Genomic DNA, 19,122 nt, shown 5'->3' on the forward strand with positions numbered 1-19,122 from the left:
TTAGTCATGCTTACGTCTCACTACACACAAGAAGCTGTGCACTCCAAGTGAAACCACTGGTAAATGCATCCTCCACTGGTCTCTTGTAAGTTTTACTCATTACTAATATTATCAAAGCCTCAACAAAAGACTTTTTACCAAAAACACAGAGACCAGCTTATATCAGATTCACTGTTTCATGTATTCAGAACAATGTTATGGCCATTACTGGCAATCGCTGTCATTAGTCATCTTAAATGTCCCTTTTTTGCTTATTTACAGCTCCACGATTTTTGGACTCTACTACAGTAGCTTTGCATGATTCACTGTTGTGAATAATCCCTATTATTTAATACTGGGCGGTCATGTCGTTATGTAAAAATAAGGAAATATAACAATAATAAGGAAAAACTCTTTAAGCTTCACAAGTTCCAAACTTTGGCAAATTTTTAAGTTTACACAGATGGTACTAAATTGTCCAGAACATTCAAAGACATTGGTATGGTCCTGTACAGAACGTTATTTTCCCAAAAAGCTCATTTGCAGTGGGGGGTGACTATTACCTGAGGCTAGACCAGGAACTGTGGTAGGTATGCATGCACCCACTGGTTTTGCACTTCATGAACATACTCTATATACTATGTATACAGTATGTTCATAAACAATCCACGGTTTTCCTTTACAAAAAGCTGAGGAGAGGAAAGAATGAGCTATAGCTGGCACTTTTGGTAATCTGTAAGATCATTACCACTGATGTGCATATATTTAAAAAATGTATGTGCAAAAGAGAAGAACATTGTGGATGATAACTGTTGTCACCATGTTAAAGATCATACCACTGCTTAGGTTTTGTCGTTTTGTAGCACAGCTCCATGGGGAGTCTGACACAACACAACCTCATGCAACTGACCAACTGCACAGAGTCAAATCTGCCTCACATATAAGCATCGTCTAAAGGCGCGCACACAAGCTCCAGTGTCACATGCATACTCAAGGTGACAACAGGGAACGAGTCTTGCACAATCATCCCTTGACTTACTCTATCTGTTACACACACACACACAGGCACACACACAAACACACACACAAACACACATACTCTGAGATGGCCTGAGGTCAGACAGACGAGTCTTGTTATGCAGTCTCTGCTCACAAGCTTGAGATTAATTGGGCTGAAATTCACAAAGCTGTCTAGGGGCTCTGATGCAACTTTCAATAAGAGTGCACACTCTGCCTTCCTTCTTTCCTCTGCTCTCCTTTTTCTCACTTCTGCTGGGTGGAATACATGGAAAAACAACAAAACTGTTGGTACGGAGAAATGCAGGATGTGCACACAGGTCTCCAAGCTTGTAAAAGTGTGTACAAACGTGTGCATCAGTGCACACATGTGCAGGGATGTATGATACAGTCCTTGCTGCTGGTTTGGTCACTAGCTTCCACATCTCACTATCTGTGCCCTTGTCTCCAAACTCACATTGGCTACATTGTTCCAACATGTTTTTGGTATTAACAGTTGACTACTGGACTAACACACACACCAACAGTCTTAGCCTTCCACTGTAACCTATATCTTTTAGGCTGTTAACTATGGAAAAGTTGATGTTTATAGGTCAGTCAGCTTAACCGTACTGTACTTAATATACAGTACTGTGTTTTACAGGAAGCCATTTCCGTATTTAACTGACAGACATTGGGTTCCAGTAAATATCAGTGTTTCTTGTAAAACACTGAAAAACAGTTTTTTCTTCTTTAAGTAAGATAAAAGGGCAGCTTGTGGAATGTGGTAAGCTCAGAATAACAGATGGGAAATGTCTAACTTAGGGGTATGAGGCGATTTAGAGGAAGTATGTTTCTAAGCTGCTTGTTGACAGTTTATCTGTGAAACCAAGGACACTCCTGTGTGGCGACTCTGGCTGCAGCAGGGAACAGTAGTTAGGGTGAATAGTCAATATGATTAATAAATATAGTGACAACATTAAGATCCAGACACAACATAATGCTGGATTTGCTTGTAAAAACCAGAAGCTGAATTTCCACTTTTGAGCAAATTGACCAATTGCATCCCATCGCTGTTGTTTTTTGAGGAAAATCATAACGATTATGAGCCCCATCCACTCAACATTTAGGACATATTATGCTGATGGTTTATAGTGCATTCATGGAGTAAATGAAATATGAACTTCAATTCCCCTCAAGTCAGAATAACAATATATAGGAAGAACGTAAGCCCAGTTAAATTCATGTATTGTCAGTAAAAAATGAACATGCAATCATTTAACTAAGGCTGTAGTAAGTAGTGTTCTCACTGCTGTAGCGAAACAGGCCTAGAAACAATGCAATCGGCTGGAAACCTCCGGTCTCTGGGGTAAAATGTATATTTACTGCAGCAGTAGTTCTGATAACAAGTCTGGTAAAGCCTTTATCTTCAAAACAGACGAGCACAGAAGGGGAAAGAACAACATTCACACTTAGGATACTGAGCCATCCAAAAAAGCACATGGATGTGATTCCAGGACCAGAAGGCCAAATCAAAACTAGAGCTTGCTAATTGACAGTTATTAGCAATTAGTTGGCTCCCCTCTTTTTCTAGTGAAGGAAACGATAACGTTTCTTGAGAACAAAACAGAATGTGACTGGCACAAACTCAAGAGATGATTAGCACCAGCATCTGGCTCACAACAGTGTTAGTTATGTCTCAGTCACAGTAGAATAAAAACAACAACCACCTGTGACAAGTAAGAAAATCAGTGTCTGAAATGTTTTCTTTCTGTGACTGATTGTAAACAGTTACAGTGACAAACTTACTGCACAGAGGTTGACCAGCAATGGAATAAATGACAAATGGTGACCACTGTGGATTAATAAGGTAATTGAACAGGTATTTTGATGGGAGGTAACTTGTTGCCAAATAATTGCAGTCTGACTCAGACTGACTGGAAACACATTTTTGAAATAATTGCTATTTCATTCATACATTTAGACAAATTGTCAACGCATTGGCATCAATCTGAGTTAATTGGAGACAATGAGTGCAACTCAGCTGTCATGCATCTCTTTGCTGGTTTCTGACTTTTTGCAAATCTCATATTTCACCCTGAAGTTAAATCACTGTCATTTTTCTTTTTTAAGTTTTAAAATTACGTTTAAATTCTGAATTTAAGTTTTAAATCTCTGAAGTCATAACCGATTAGATATGCAATTTCTGCCAATTTATCACAGTGAATCACTGTTTTATCCTAAACAGGTAACAGCTCTCATTTGATTGCAGACCGGTAGCAGACTGATAGTAGACTGACATCATATTTTATCTTCATCTTGACACACCAAACATGCTTTGAAGATGCCAACTGGCTGCAATTATTTACAAACCTGGTCCCCATCTTTGAAGCAAGCATTACAAAGCCAACAAGATCACATGGCCATTGTACTTGCTCGCAGGGGTTTTGGTTGCACCGTAGTCTCCAACAACTATATTCCCCAGTGTGACTGTTCACTACTGACCAGACAAGATTTTAAGAAAGCATTTTGCAACATCTTCTTTGGCAATGAATGCACAGATATGAGACTGAAATTAATGTCCTTGGAAGGAAAGCAAATGCATGTTTATGAAACTACTAAACTGAGAAATAATTTTAGAGAAAGAAGAAGAGGACAGATTCTTGCTGAATTATTACAAGAAGAGAAATCCAGACACAGGACATCCACTAATCAAAGGGCCGACACTCCTGCTGTCCACTTGTCTGAGGAAAACACAGTGAAAAATGCTGACGGTTAAGCCATTGTTGCCCAGTGTCATTGGTGTGCATGTGTGAGTGTGTCTGTCTTTGGATCAAATTTGATTAGAAATTCAGCCAGTACAAATAATATATTGTGAGTGAGTGGGAGAGAGAACAAACAAATTCAAAAGCATTTCAATTGCCATCAAATGTTTCTGGCATTACGTGGAGAAAACTGGTATCTAATAGTTGGTCTTTAATTACTCCCAGCCATCTGTCTCCAGTTTTACCTAAAGCTGATCTCAGTGAGCTTGGCAGCACAGGTTTGTTTCTTTTCATGCCGTTTAAGCACAACCGAACTGAGCTGAGCCAAACTCTACGAGTGGGCACTGGTGTTTTCATCAGTCTTTCAAGCCAATTTTTTTAAGCAAACTTTTGAAATGCTTCAAACTACAAACAACATTTAATTAAGTGAACGTCCTTCGACTAGACTGAAGAGAAGGGGGGAAAAAAAGGCTTCCTGGATGTCGCAAACAAGCACAACCAACAGAGATTTGATTATAGAATTGATTAGCATTGGGGAAATGAGTTCTTGTTCTTTGGTGTCAGCATTATTATATTATTCATATTCCATACAGTACAAAGACAAAAAGAGGTTTTTGTAATACTCTAGCATACCAACCGCAGCTAAGCAGGCTCCCCGGAGATTTATTAAGAATAATATTCATTCGATAACTTCTTCATTACCAAAAACTTTTTCTGCCTCAATTGTCCGTAGTCATCGTAGTTTGCATACAAAGTACTTGGATACAACGCAGCCTAACTCTTAAGCCAAACATAGATTAAAAAGGTTTGTGAAGGCAGAATAATGGTCACATACTTAAAGGGCATAAACACAAAATCATTTTGGGATAAGATGATCATATGAATATTTTCACAGTTTTAAAAAAAGGAATAAAAAAATTAACGTCTTTGAGACAGCGGAGAGACAGATGAACTCTAAATTTGGATTTTCAATCTGCTGTTGTCAGCCGTGCCGCCTACAGAGCTGTGACTGTCCAGACAATCCAGGAAATTAGAAGTTAAGGTACAAGTGGCTATATAGACCTGATCTAGAGAGAATTAAATGATCCTACAGTTTGGTATAGCACTCAAAACCATCTGCTGATCTATACACATCAACTACACACGAACAAGTCATGGCATAATACCCTCGCATTCAACCAAGACGAGAGACTTTACTTGAACTTTTAATCAGTCAAGTCTGGACGGGCAGGTATGGGCACAGTGAGCCAAGATTATTGTATTTACTAGAGATGGCACGATACCACTTTTTCATGTCCGATACCGATATCATAAATTTGGATATCTGCCGATACCGATATGAATCCGATATAATGTTTTTTAATCAACAAAACTGTTTTTTTAAATATCTTGCTGCATTTTGTATAAGTTCATACTCAAGTTTAAAACAACAACTACACTAAAGCTATTCTGTTATACCTGTATGCAAAAAAAAATATTTCATAGTTCAGCAATACTGATCAATCTAATAAACTTAAACCTACTCCATCCTCCCTATTTTGGTATTTTAAAGAGTGCTTAGCGTAAATATTAAGCAACCTAACTAATAGGGTTCCAACTCCCAGCAACAACAAAAATAAATAAATAAAAAATAGGGAACCACCCCTCACGCTCCACCTCATGATGCTTAATCGACGTAATCAACCTTAATTTGATGCAGTGTGAAAAAAAAATGCACAGAAATCAATTATTTTTCAAGAAATATTAAATAGATTCAACATCTTTCTTCAACAAAATTGCAGACTGCACAGATGGTACCTTCCCAAAGGAAAAAGTAGCTTATGTGGAGCAGGGAAATTATTTTACTGCTATTGTTAAATAATCATCATTATTACCATTGCATTAATAATATAATCTGGAGTTTATATTGCATTCAGGGGTTGAACAGTGTGTGTCTTTCAGAAAGGCTAAAAGTCACACGCTGACAGGAAACAGGCTTGCAGAGAGTTTGCAGAAGCAGGAAGTTATTTTGAGCAGCAGGCTAAGACGAGGCTTTAACAATGTAACAGATAGCTTTAAGATGGCCTTAAGATGTTTATGATGATGTTAATTTTGTATTTCAGATGCAGTTATAACTATTGTGTACACAATGCATATCTGTGCTTATTTGAGTTGATGTTCAGGTTCTTTAAAGGTCTTAAGCTTCACTGACGTGACTGTTCAGGTGATACATGCTGAGGGAAAACTAGAACATAGAAGGAATTGCAATACATGCTTACAAAACACTTATATCAGGTCATTTTATATTAAGGTTTTAGTAGAGGTTCTTGGTTAAAACATTTATTTAGTAGAGGACATATACATAGTCTCAGTTAGGTTGTAACACATAAGGATGAGCCTCTGTTCTGGTAAAAGGTCAGAAGTGCAACAGGTGAATTGAGAAAGAGCATTTGAGGACGAGACACAGACAGTTAGTAGGTGAAGAGGTGACACAAAGAGCATGTGAGGTCAACACACACACACACATGAGTTAGATTTATTTAGAGGAGAGATTTGTTGTCTTGGCAAGAAAGAGGAACAATTCACTTTAAGACAAGAACGGAAAGTACCATCCATGAAAATAGAAGATGATCTTCTGGGTTAAAAGTCATTGTGGTGTTGATCTGATCTATGTATAAAATGTATCTGTGACGCATGAAGGGGCGTCAGTAAATCAAACCCTGATGCTATAAAATATCTGTTCATGCTTTGATTAAGTTGAAGACTACTTGCTGTCGGCGTACAGAGTGTCTTCCCACACGTGTGTATTCATTAAAAATCATTGTTTGACCAAGAGCTTCTGGACCAAGGGTGGTTTGTACTCTCCTCCTCAATTTTGAACCTTAACACTTACTAGGGTATATATATTAGACTTAATAGTCACTATATACAGTAATTGACTTCTATTCATTTTACATCAAATTAAAACTTTGGGTGTCAGATAATTATTTATTAAAAGCTCGACATTTTAAATGAGAATAAGAAAGAAAAGTATGTCTTTGTGCCCCCTTTTCCCTGTTAATGCCCTATCGGCCCCGCTGGCTAAACTTTGCTAGATCTGCCCCTGCACAGTTACCAGCGTCAGCTACGTAGAAAAAGATCCTCAAGTAGAAAGTAATAATAAATAAATTCTAACAACAGCTTATCAAGCTTAAACGTGCTGCTGTTGTTCAGCCGCTGGTTTCCTCTTTCTGGTGCAAAGTGGGCCAAAAACAAACAAGAGAAACGGACTCGCGACAGAAAAGCCGATCAGCTGATCATTAAGCAGTTTCATGATTGAAGTAGCAGCAAGAAGAGGCAGTCGCTCCATATATCGCTTGTTAAGCTTAATGCAGGAATGCTTTACATTCAAAGATGGACTTACACACTTGCTTTACTTCTCTCGGGATAACTTTGTCGGAGATGAAATGCCGGGTTGCTAGCGAAGCTCCACATGCTATCCAGACCACCGACAGGTCCCGCATGCCACAGCCGCTCTATCACGTGATGCATACTGCTCGACGTGCTAACGTTCTGAGGCGAGTTACGGCGTGTTGCAAGTTTTGTGAGGTGCTTTTGTGATATTTAATGGATCGGATTACATTTTTTATTTTTCTCCGATATCCGATCCAGTAATTTAGGTCAGTATCGGACCGATACCGATACGTAATATCGGATCAGTCCATCTCTAGTATTTACCTCTGCTATGTTGGCTTGACCTGTCTTTGACTGCTATTGGATTAATATTAAGTAGTGCTGTCAGCATTAATCTTGTTGAAATGACGTTAACGCCATAACTGCATCAACGCGGATAATCTCTGTTAGCGAGTTAACGCGTATCGCCCCGTGCATGGGGCTGCATGGCGCTAACGCGTTAACGAGCTAACCGCGTTAACGAGCTAACCGCGCTAAAGCGTTGACGCCGTGCAGCCCTCGCACGCGGCAATCCGCGTTAACGAGCTAACGGAGATTTGCCGCGATAATGCGGTTATGGCGTTAATATCATTTTAACTAGATTAACGCTGACAGCAGTAATATTAAGTTTACTGTTTCTTCCATTGACAGCTCAGTATTTTGGGAGGCAAGTTGAAGCAGCTTTTCGAGGTTGTTAGACGTACCGCCATTCTTCAGTGTTTATTTCATAGAGCAAAAGTAAAGCAGAAGAGGAGCTTTGAGTTGTGGAAACGTATGTTGATTGATGAGATGGTGAATGTAGTGTGTGCACCTATCATTAGAAAATATATTAATGCTGGTATGCAAGAGCTCTTAATGTTACCCTTAAAAAAACCAAACAAACAAACAGTAAATAAACACCAAGAACAATACGTGGAGAAATGAACCGAAGGCAGAGTCCAGATGTGTGGAGAACTATGACTTCAGTGAAATATGAAACTCTTTATACAGATCCCATCAGCTTGCTCAGAGTCATCCACCACTTGGCAAACCAACGTAGAATGAACATGTACAGCTTCAAACGTCCAAAACAGGGGGTGACATTGTGTTGCCAACTGCTGGCCAGCCATTATATCTCTTTATATTTTGAAGGCATTGGGTACTAAAGGGTTAGAAGGTATCTAGTCCCACTAGGACCTCCACAGTGGGTTCTTAACCCCCGGCTGTCTCGAGATACTTTAACCTTTAATACAACATACAGTGCGATAATTAGGGAACTTTTCAACGGCGATACCTGACAGAGGTGCAAATGTCTAGTTGGATTGGACGCAAGATGGTCTTTAACTTCCCAGCTCACTACAGTCTATTCGATGTGAGATTGTGCTGTTGTGCAAAAAGTGCGCCAATACTCTCCTAGAGGTGCTTCCTGCACCCTCTATCCAGGCACCTTCCTGTAGTGCAAAATCTGAGCTGGACCATTTTCTGTTGTGCTTTGAGTGTCTGACAGGACACTCAAGAAACTGTCAAAAGGCCCGATGCTCTTATCTAAACCTAACAGTATAACTTATTTCACACAAGTATTCCTTGAACTGAGAACTGTAGAAAATATTCTGACTCAAGGTTGCCAAAAGGTTCATGTGTGTCATGATAATCTACATACCGACTGGCTGTGATTTTATATTCAGCATTCAAGTAGTTGAGCGGTAATATTCCTGTTCCTAGCTCTCAAACAGAAAGGGAATAAGCAAGTTTTGGTAGAGGTGTTCCTCAAAGTGTACAAAAGGCCTGCTGTCCCATCCTGATCTGTTTGGCATCGCTGGTTAATTTGGATGTCCAGGAGAATTTAGTACATAACACACACTCCTACCGAGATTAAAACATTTTAATTAATTACTTTCACTTTTGTTGGGGTGATATGACCACACAAATCTTCACGCACCTGGATGGCATGTTTGTGTGTGTTTGTTTGGGGAAAAAGCAGCACATACAGTGTGGCTACGGTTGACTCCTTCAAGTACATTCTCACCTTACAGCACATTACATCGCCTATATAAATATATACTGGAACAAAGACCGACGCACAAACTTGCACGAACACACGTACCGACTTGGAAAGAGGAAAAGAATGAAGGACAGAGTTGATACTGGAGTCTCAGAAGTAAGGAAAAGAAAGAAAGAGAGGAAGGAAAGAAGTGTGAGTGAGCAAGAACGAGCTAAACTGAGAACAATGAACAGAGAGAGAGGGGGGGGGGGGGGGGGGGGGAAGGGGAAAAAAAGGAGAGGCGTCAAAGAAAAAGGAAAAAATAAGTGAGCCCAGATGAGCCATACATAGCAACGGAGGCACCAGCCAACTCCCAATCGTCTTTCTTTTTGCACCCCTCCCTGCATCCACCACCACCATCAACTCACCCACCCCATCTTCTCACTCTCTCACATACAGTCAGTCTCTCTCTCTCCCTCTCTCTCCATGGTTATCAGAGGTCGTGCTCAATAGAATAAATTTCCCTGGTTGCTAGGCAATCCCATAAAGCGGCGAGAACGAGCAAAGTGATATAAATAATGTATTTGCATTATCTAATCAGCTGACAACCACCCCCTCCCACACGCAGAGAGGAGAGAGAGTGCGAGCGAGTGAGACAGGCATGGGGGGGCATTTGATAATTGGAACGCGATTAATTCATTGAGCGCAAAGCCTTCGTCCTTGAGAGTATGCATGCATATGTGAAGCTGTGTACGAATATGGGTTCGTTGTGTGCGGCTGACTCAGAGCAGGCTCCACTACAGAGCAGGAGAGATGAGATGTGGAGGATGATGGGAGTGGGTCAGATTCATTGCATACCGCGCCGGAAGCAAGGCTGGGCCATGTTTCAGGATCAGCTAACTGTCAGAACACAAACACACACGCGCACATGCCACACATACGCACAAGTCGACCAAATGCTTACCATAATGAGGTTAACAGCACAAACAGACAAATGTGTAATAGCTACTCCCATGATAGACAAACGTAATGCATGCTCAGTTGTAGCCAGTGGACTGCAGCGATCGAGAAATTAAACTGAAAATCCTGGTCTCACACACACACACACACTTGCACACTTACAAACACCATACTATAGTCATATACTGGTTTCCCTCACTACCGCACCCTCCATCCATCCAAAAATACTCCAAAACCAGCAGCTGACCAGAGCAGTGAGTCACCGTCTGATGGCTTCGTTTCTTTCCCTCTCTTACAGAGAAACCATGTGGACACAGCTGATGCTAACATGAAGTGCAGTGAGTAAAGAAGTGTGCGGGTGAATAAGGGAAGATGGTAGCCACATTGCATGGGTTGGTGAGCTTCTGCATCGATTCCAGTAATGGGTTTCTCTTACTCACATTTCCCTTTCCCCGTCTAACATGGGTAGAGTGGAAAATCTACACGATGCTGTGTTATAAAGGACTCATGTCAAAGAAAATGTCTTAGAACTTTGAAAAACTTTGGTGGCTTTTGGATAATTCGGCTAATCAGACATAATCACCTTTCAATTCTGGTTTAATGCGCAGGCATGTGGATTGGGCCTGACGCTCTTAGCTAAATCTAACAGTATAACTTTTTTTCACAAAAGTATTCCTTGAAGAGGAAATGTGATTTCAAATGGAACATCAGACTCACAAAGCCTTGCTGTAGGATTCAATTAGGCAGGACAAGAACCCACCATGGAAACCTCACAGGCTGTTAGGAGACTTAGACCTTTCTCTGCTCCTGGTTCTGCTGGAGGTTTCTTCCTTTTTAAAAAAAGCTTTTCCTTCCCATTGTCTCCAAAGTGCTCGCTCACAGAGGGTCGTCTGATTATTTTCCCTGTATTATTGTAGGGTCTTTACCTTAAAATGTAAAGGCTCTTGGGGCAACTGTTGTTGTGATTTGGCTTTATATCTATAAAACTGAACTAAACTGAACTGTATCGAAGCTAACAGTTTAATGTCAGTGACTTTTGAAATGAAAATTATTCAGACAACGCCTGCAGCATTTCAAGAAGACTGCTGAATGGTGACACTAGCTTCTGAGCTTTGTCACACTTTTTAACTTAAAAAACAGACTATAGCTTACAAAATTAACATCATGTTGTTTTAAATAAGACGTGAAACTAGCAAGGTAGCATTTACTGAGAGGATAGATCGAGTCAGCAGCCGTTTTTCTGTTGACTTCTAAACATACACTGCTTCTTGCAATCCAATGAGTCTCCCCCAACTGGATGTAAGAAACATTACACGTTTAAGGTAGTTATGCACTGGCTTCACTCCTAAATCTGGAAGCAACGTATCTTTTACAGTTTATATGCAGCTTAAATGACTTTAAGAAAGGCCCCCGATCTTCTAGTGAAAGCAATGTACAGTGCAGTACACACTGAGCACGCATGATAAGCCCACGGAAACCACTTGTAAACAGGCTCCTAATGAAATTGCATTTCCACAATAAATATCAGATCACATTAACTGCTGAGCCACAGAAAGGTGACATCTTTAAAGTATAGTTACCATGAAAACATCTTAAGGACATTCATGGAAAGTACAGTAGGTACTTTTGCAGAATAATAACTGAGGTGTAAGAATATCTACCAAGAATATCTTAAGAATTCCCCTTAAGGCACAGCAGAAAATGGGCCACTGGCACACAAAATGTCCACAGCAGATACTGTGTAAAAATAAATGGATGAACGCAGAGCCGCACAGCACCACAGAGTAACTGTAGGCTCATTTCTGGCCGGCTGATGCAAGTCACAAATATGGGCGAAGCTCCAAATAAAATGTCCCACACATTGTCCCACAGGCTCCATAACAATGCAAGAATGCAGTTATTTACTGCAAGCCTCCATTAGCATGCCTAACATAGTATAGTCCATAAACTTTAGTGTTCTACAAGCAGAATTTTTGTATTTGGGTCAATTTGTGTCTATTACAATGTGTGCCTCTGTCCAAGTGTACACATATAGTTTACTTAAAAAAAGCAAGCCCAAGTAGTCCACATGTGCTCCAAATCCGTGGAGGAAGGCTGGCATACACAAACACAGTCATGCCTAAACACATGCACATGCGTACACGTACTCAAACACTCAGACTGAGAACACATCTGTCCTGTAAGAGACCCAGAGACGGACGCTGCCAGCTGGCTTTGTTTCAACTTCTCACCCCCTGGGATTGGTTCTCCCACAGGCCAAATATGGAAGAGAAGCGTACCTCTGTCTAACCCAGTGGGACTGCACTTCTACGCACACAGACACACGCACATGCATCCAAAAGTGCGCTGCAGGAGCAAAAGCACTAGCCTTATGTGGTCACAAGAAGGCTAAAGTGATATCAGCCAGCACATCTCCGGTCACTATGGAGACCGCAGTCATTGTGTGTGAGTGTGTGTGTGTGAGTGTCGAGTGCTGCGTTTGGATTTGAGGAATATCCCTCTCTGGTTCGTTCACTGTGACAACAGAGTCAGTTCAAAGGTCAGAAGAGCTGTGGTTAATCCTGTGGATCATCTGGAAGACAGACTGAGAGAGCGAGAGAGAAGCGAGGGAGTGGGTGGAAGTGGGCGAGAGAGGATCTTTACAGTGCGGCAGTGAGAGAGAAAGAGGATCTGCTGGGATGAAAGAAATGTGGGGGAGTGATCAGGAAAGAGAGAGTGAGTCTTTAAGCGCTATTTTTCATTTGCTGGTGATGGAGCGAAATTTGTTTGCTTCTATTTTCTGAAATTTCAGGTTTGCCTGCAACAAATTGGCACGTCTCAGAGGACGACAGCAACGCACTGCGATAAACAGGACTGAACCACTCAGAGTTCTGACAATGACACAGTACAGCACGCCACAGAGGAGAGAAAGACTACACGATTACAGTATGAACAGTATGAGGCAGTATAAGTGTACTATACTTATAACAGTGTAAGTACTATTAGAAGCACATGGCAAACTTTAAAAAATGCGCTTAAACAAGAAAATTCCAAATTAACTTGCAGTACAACTAAGTTTCTGAGGCTAATATAATCTACAGCCGTTTGAAACATGAGGGATTTGTTTTGCTTCTAAAAGAGCAAAGAAGCTACCATTGCTAATATTAGCAGCTAATAAGCATCTGTTACAATTATAGCCTTTATGATAAAGGCAACATCACCCACTGGTTTGCTGTCCTGCTGTGAAGCTTCAAGCTGTGCCTATGAGACCATAAACTCGTCAGAAAAGTGTTCTGAGGTCATAGATGAAGCTGAGGGCTGCTTTCACACAGATTCCTTCTTAGGTTTTGCAGACGCATAACCTTTAACCACGTGACGTTACTCTTCCACCATTTCTGACGTGTGACAATCAACTATTTAAGCTCAAATGAAAAGAAAAAGCCAGTCATACTGGCCTACAGACCAGCCCGTTGTCACTCCAGAGGCGAACGCAAAACCTTCTGCGTTTTTATGCTACACGCCTGGTTATGGATGAAATCCAGTAGAATGACTCTACTCGTTCCAGCCATGTATTCCAGCCCTGACCCTAACCTTATCCCTAACGTTAACCAGAACTTTAATGACATTAGATAGTGTTTTACAAAGCGATTTAAGTAAAATGAACAAGCATGTGTAGATTCATTCCAAACGGTTCTCATGTTTCCTCATTTTTCCGATCTCGTAATATAGGGACATGTTGGGTGCCCGGAAGCGTAACATATCGACGATTTGTCACCTAGCGTAAAATGTTACACTTTGGGAGTGAGAACATGTACAGACAGGTCCACGAGTATGTGGCAAGCACCCATCACAAGGGGAAAATTCCTTGAATGATTGCAAGTGGTTGCTGCAGGTTGATGGGAGTCGCTAGGAAGTCACATAATCATAGAGATGGAAAGTGTTCCTCCTGGCAACCATCTGTCACTAGGGAGAAATGTGTGTTCCTGCATGGGTTGGTGAAAACATCCTCGTTATTGCTTTGCTTGCTAACATAATGCAGTGGTTGTAGTTTGAATGGAAGCAAAGTCCTTGTCTACAAACACAGCTACTCTCCGAGCTCTAAGGAAACTGTGAAAAGTGCAAAACAAACAGGAAATGGAGACTGTTCACCAGTCGTGTTTAAGAAGTAAAACTCCTTAAACATGACTGTATCTGTGGAGCAAAACTTTTACTTTGAAAGTGAACCTTCTCCATTTCTGATTTGTGCCACACTTTTTTAAGTTGTACTACCACTCGCCTAGTAGTTTGCAAGATTTTGCAGACAAACGCCAACTGTAGCAATCTGTTAGCAACCAAAGCAATCACTGTAGGGTTTTTTGTTTTGTTTTTTTGGTGGAGCACCTTCTTTAAATCCGATTTCACCCAGTGAGAGCCAGCAACCTCTAGGAACCACTGCCAACCAGTCGGGCAAATGCACATTCTTCTCTATCAGCCAGTGATTGTACCACATCCAGCACGGCAGACAGCTCTCATGCAATGTGCAAATCGCACCCTGTGAGAAACCACAACAGAATCTGTCTTCATTTTTGCATTCAGAGCAGTCGCCGCCTGCTGGTTTGCAGGTTTAAAGTAAATCCGCAGCCGCTTCATTTTATGTACACTATACTGGCAAAAGTATTCACTGGTCTGCATTCACACACATATGAGCTTGAGTGACGTCACATTCATAATCTATAGAGTTTAAAATGATGTCGAAATGTGATATAACAGCTTAATCTGGGAAGGCTTTATTGAAGTTTTTGACCGTTCTCCCAGAAGCACATTGATGAGGTCAGCCAGTGGATGTGACTGGAAAACAAGAATTCAATGATTTGGAAGGGTGAGTGATTACTTTTGTTAATACAGTGTATAGGTTATAGTTTAATACAGTAACTGAATATAAAAGTGCTAAGAGCTCAAATTCATCTGTGTCTTGAGTGCTGTCTTTAGTTGTTTGATCAGATGGATTAAAATCTATATAATAACTCAAAAAATTGTTTAAATATCAAATTAAAAATGTGTGCGCACACTGCCATGTTGCTACTGTGTATATAACAAATTTCCCACGTGTGGGACTAATAAAGGTTATCTTATCTTATCTTATCTTATAAGAACATGTGACCACAGTGGGACATGGTTTAGTCTGACTGACAAAAGTCCCCTGAAATGTACTTTTATCTACACGTATTGCTGTTGTTGTTGCGAGGAAAGCCTTTTCCTACTCTCTGGGAGGCGTGTTTATGAAGGCTGAAGGCAGCTGATGCAATTTAATTGTGACGTAATTTAACTTGGTGAATTTGAGAAAACTTTTAACTTCATTAAACAGCCCTACACTGTCTGAGTCAGAGCGTGTGAGCTAATCCACAGCAAGTCCAAATGTAAAAGATCTCGCGTGAAGTACACTTTTATATAACTTTGCTCAGTCAACTAGAAGTACTGCAAATACTTCATTAATATGTGTATATGTGTGTGTGTGTGTGTGTGTGTGTGTGTGTTTTTAGCAGACATCAAATAAGTGTTTGCACATGTTCCGCTTGCATATTACGTCAGTTTTGATTTAATTTTTAATTTACTAAATTATAGCATTTAAACATGTCACTGTAGCCAATCATGTGTTTGTGTGCATGTGTGTGAGAGAGGATACTGAACACCATGTTTGCATGTGTGACACTTGAAAGAGCAGAGCGTTACATAAGTTCTAACTTAATTTTGCAGCCTCTAAAGCATCCGCTATCTCTCACCGTGTGCACCAGTATCCGTTCTCCTGTAGGATGCATGGCCAGGGCCTCGTCATACAGGCCTTTGGCTTCGTCCAGGTGGCCCCGGAGCTCGGCCAGGCGGCCCCGCTGCAGCAGCACAGAGTGAGAGTTGGGGAAGAGCGAACTGGCCTCGGCTATACAGAACTGAGCCTCCTTAAGCCGACTGTCTGCCATGAACAGCTCTCCTGCAGGATGACACGGAGAGAGAAGTAAAGAAAGGAGGTGAAAAGGTCAAGAAAGGAAAAGAGGTGGAGGGGGGAAAGAAAAAGGACAGAATGACAGAGGAGGGAAAACAATAAAAGAAAGGAAGTGATGAAGCAAAGATGGAGAGCCAGAGAAAGAAAAAGAGGAGAATAAGAGTATTAATGCCCTGAGTAACCCTGTGACAGTAACTGTGATGAACTTTGCTGTGAGTTCAGCAGCATCATGTAAAAATAATATCTGTGCAGTGCTCAAATACTACACACAACCACACACACACACACACACACACAAACACACACGCAAACCATGAAAGTGAGAGTCGGAGCGATGTAGTGGCTGAAAGTCATGAAGCTGTTGCCTAATATGGCCATCACATATTAAAGCTGCCTGCCTCCTTTCTTTGCTGCTGGGAAGATGAGGACAAACCCCACACACAAATGTTTACACACACACAAAGTCAGAATCACGCCCACAAGCACTTTACTCTCCAATAAGACCTCAAAAATAAGAGCTGACCACAGGACCTGCCCCCTCAGCTGGAGCAGACCAATGTGCGGACCGGATGCTTCAGCGAGACCTGTCAATCATTTACGTGAGAGGACATTGGGTCAACAGGCAGAGAAACCCTGAGAAGGAAACCCTTCAGCTCTAAAACACTGACAGCATTGTGCGCACGTGTTACAGAGAGGGCTGTTGTGCAAATACATCGAGAGAGCCGTCTGCTCCCGAGTGCAGAGAACCCATGTGTGTGTTTGGTAGCGGATGTTTTGTTTGTTTACCTGTATCTCAGAGATGCACAGATGGGAAATACTTAGTGCACGCATGCTACCTCTGCGAGATGAGAAAACAAAAAAACGGAAGAAAAAAAACAAAAACCCTTTTCAGCTGCCTCAGGGTTCCTTTTCATGGCTTCATTTTGGGGAAAAAGGTTTCAGTGAGCGATTATGTAAGACTTTCTCCTGCTGCTCATAGGAAAAAACTGTTAGATCAGTGCCTGCATGCACAGAGAATATTTATATGTTTAGAGCTAAGTATGTGAGTCTCGCATACTGCTAAATGTATTCCTTTTAAAGAGCCGTGTGTGTGTGTGCGTTTTTCTGTTAGGCCAAAGAGAATGTAAGATAAGAAGAGGAAGTGACCGATGAGAAGAGGAATGCTATGAAAGAATGAAGGGGGGGGGGGATTGGTGTCCAGCCTTGAGCCAGGGGCCACACCCTTGGTTTCTCTCACACACACACTGCTCTCAGCAGATGAATAGCAGAGGCTCAGAGGTTACACATAGAAAATAACCTTCAGATTACACAAAGCCACGGGGGACGTGACCGCTTGGCTCCATTCAACCCCTCTTGTGTCGTAAAGCATCGAATACAGCAAAGGCATCTTCGCTGTGTGCATTTCCATTCTTGCCTCTCATGGCTCATCCACTCAAGCCAAGTGCAACAGATCCTCGGCCTTCATTTCCTGCTCATGCTCTGCTCTTTTATGTGAACTTCCTCAGGTAGGCTGAAGAAGGGTGGAGGCAACAGCAATGTGGATAACTGAGCATTGTCTCCTTAACAGAGCAGTGGCCAAATGTATTTAAGCACTGAGACACGTCAGTGTCAACTATTCAGCTATTTCATTTTAAACACCAACAAGCCTGCAAATAGATATTCTCTTCCAAAAATCTGCTATACTGTAACGCTGCGTTCTCCAGGGTTTCGCATGTAGCAAAATTAATATTCTCTGAGAATTTCAGTGACTGTTGTGCCCGAAACAAAAACGCACGCTCACAATGAACCGAACGCACAAACAGTGTCTCACTCCCTTGAGCGACTGAAACTCATCTGAGCTGATAAACAGGTCAGCAAGGCGTTGGAAGACAGCGAGGCTGCACAGCTTTCATTCACTGCAACATCGCACATTCATTAAAAGGTGCCAGCGGAGATTGTATTTGTATTTACTGTAGGGTTACCTGGATTTCTTTGGTGAGGGCATCACTGACACATAGTCGAATGTTTCAATAGCTATTGAGGCAATTACTGTAAAGACACATTTGCATCTGGTGTCTGAGTGAGTTAACTCAGTTGCCATTTCCAGTTACTTCCTGTTTTATTTTGAAAAGTATGCCCTGTTGTGGTATCAGGTACTGGTACTGCTCTGTGACATCACCAGAAAGACCTACGCACAGTGCTTAGATAACTTCTTAGACTGCCACACACTGTATGATTTATGCCACAAGCTGCTCTAAATTAACAGAGCATCATGGACAATTATTTATAACACTACATTATGTGAACTACAACTCAAATGCTCCTTTTACAGTGTATAGTAGCATAAAGGAACTAAAATCTCCACACGTTCGACGTGGATGTGATCGCTCTCTGTTGTCAATATCATGTACAGAAAGCGAGGCAGATCTATGACATTGGTCGAAGTTCACTGAAAGGACTACCACAGAATTTTTTATGGTTGCCACAGGATGAAGACTACTTACTTTGAAGGTCCCCTAATATTTGCCTCAGCATGAAGTCAACAATGTAAGTTTTAGGTTTTCAATAACTATCAAACAGTTTACCAGTAATTTGCTTCAGTCATTCATTTTGCTTAAAAGCCCCTTTTCCATTAGTACCCACTCGGATTGACTCGGCACGGTTCACTACGGTTTAAGGGTGTTCCATTAGATAACAGTACCTGGTACCAGATACTAAAATAGTACCTGCTCGGCCGGGGTTATAAGCGATCTGAGCAGGTACTAAAATGTGACATCATCAGACTGCATGCCAACAATTGGCTGGTCGGGGAATCACTCAGTGAGCCATGAGAGCGTCTCCTTCACGAAAATCAAAACCACCAACAACGCCGTGGTCCCCGAGTCTGACGAAAAGCTACAGACCAACCAGCAGGTATACTGTTGCGTCGACATCCACCTTTGTTTAAGCGTTCGTGGATCACGCTAATTACGTCACGGGACGCACGGACACATTACTATAACAACAACCACTCTCATTGGGTGAGTAGGTACTAATGGAAAAGGGGCTTTAGTGACTCGAGTCACAATCTTTTTGCAATCTTTTTACATGAACTGCAGACTGGCTTTAGTGCTTACTGA

General features: G+C 41.4%; 1 protein-coding gene and 1 long non-coding RNA gene across 2 annotated transcripts in view; one reads left to right on the top strand and one right to left on the bottom strand.

The window, feature by feature from the left end:
- The window catches only part of ttc7a (tetratricopeptide repeat domain 7A), a 69,181-nt gene that overhangs the window by 8,095 nt on the left and 41,964 nt on the right, over positions 1-19,122 (bottom strand). Inside the window, exon 20 of the mRNA XM_082556388.1 lies at positions 15,810-16,012. Within this exon, the coding sequence (XP_082412514.1) occupies positions 15,810-16,012 (203 nt within the window). The remainder of the gene's footprint in view (positions 1-15,809; positions 16,013-19,122) is intronic.
- On the top strand, positions 555-18,613 carry LOC309719972. Its single transcript, XR_014280372.1, has 3 exons — positions 555-565; positions 10,370-10,409; positions 18,492-18,613. It is a non-coding gene; the product is annotated as an uncharacterized lncRNA (long non-coding RNA).

The sequence above is a fragment of the Aulonocara stuartgranti genome, assembly GCF_965226115.1.
Source record: "Aulonocara stuartgranti genome assembly, chromosome: 13".
Taxonomy (NCBI): domain Eukaryota; kingdom Metazoa; phylum Chordata; class Actinopteri; order Cichliformes; family Cichlidae; genus Aulonocara; species Aulonocara stuartgranti.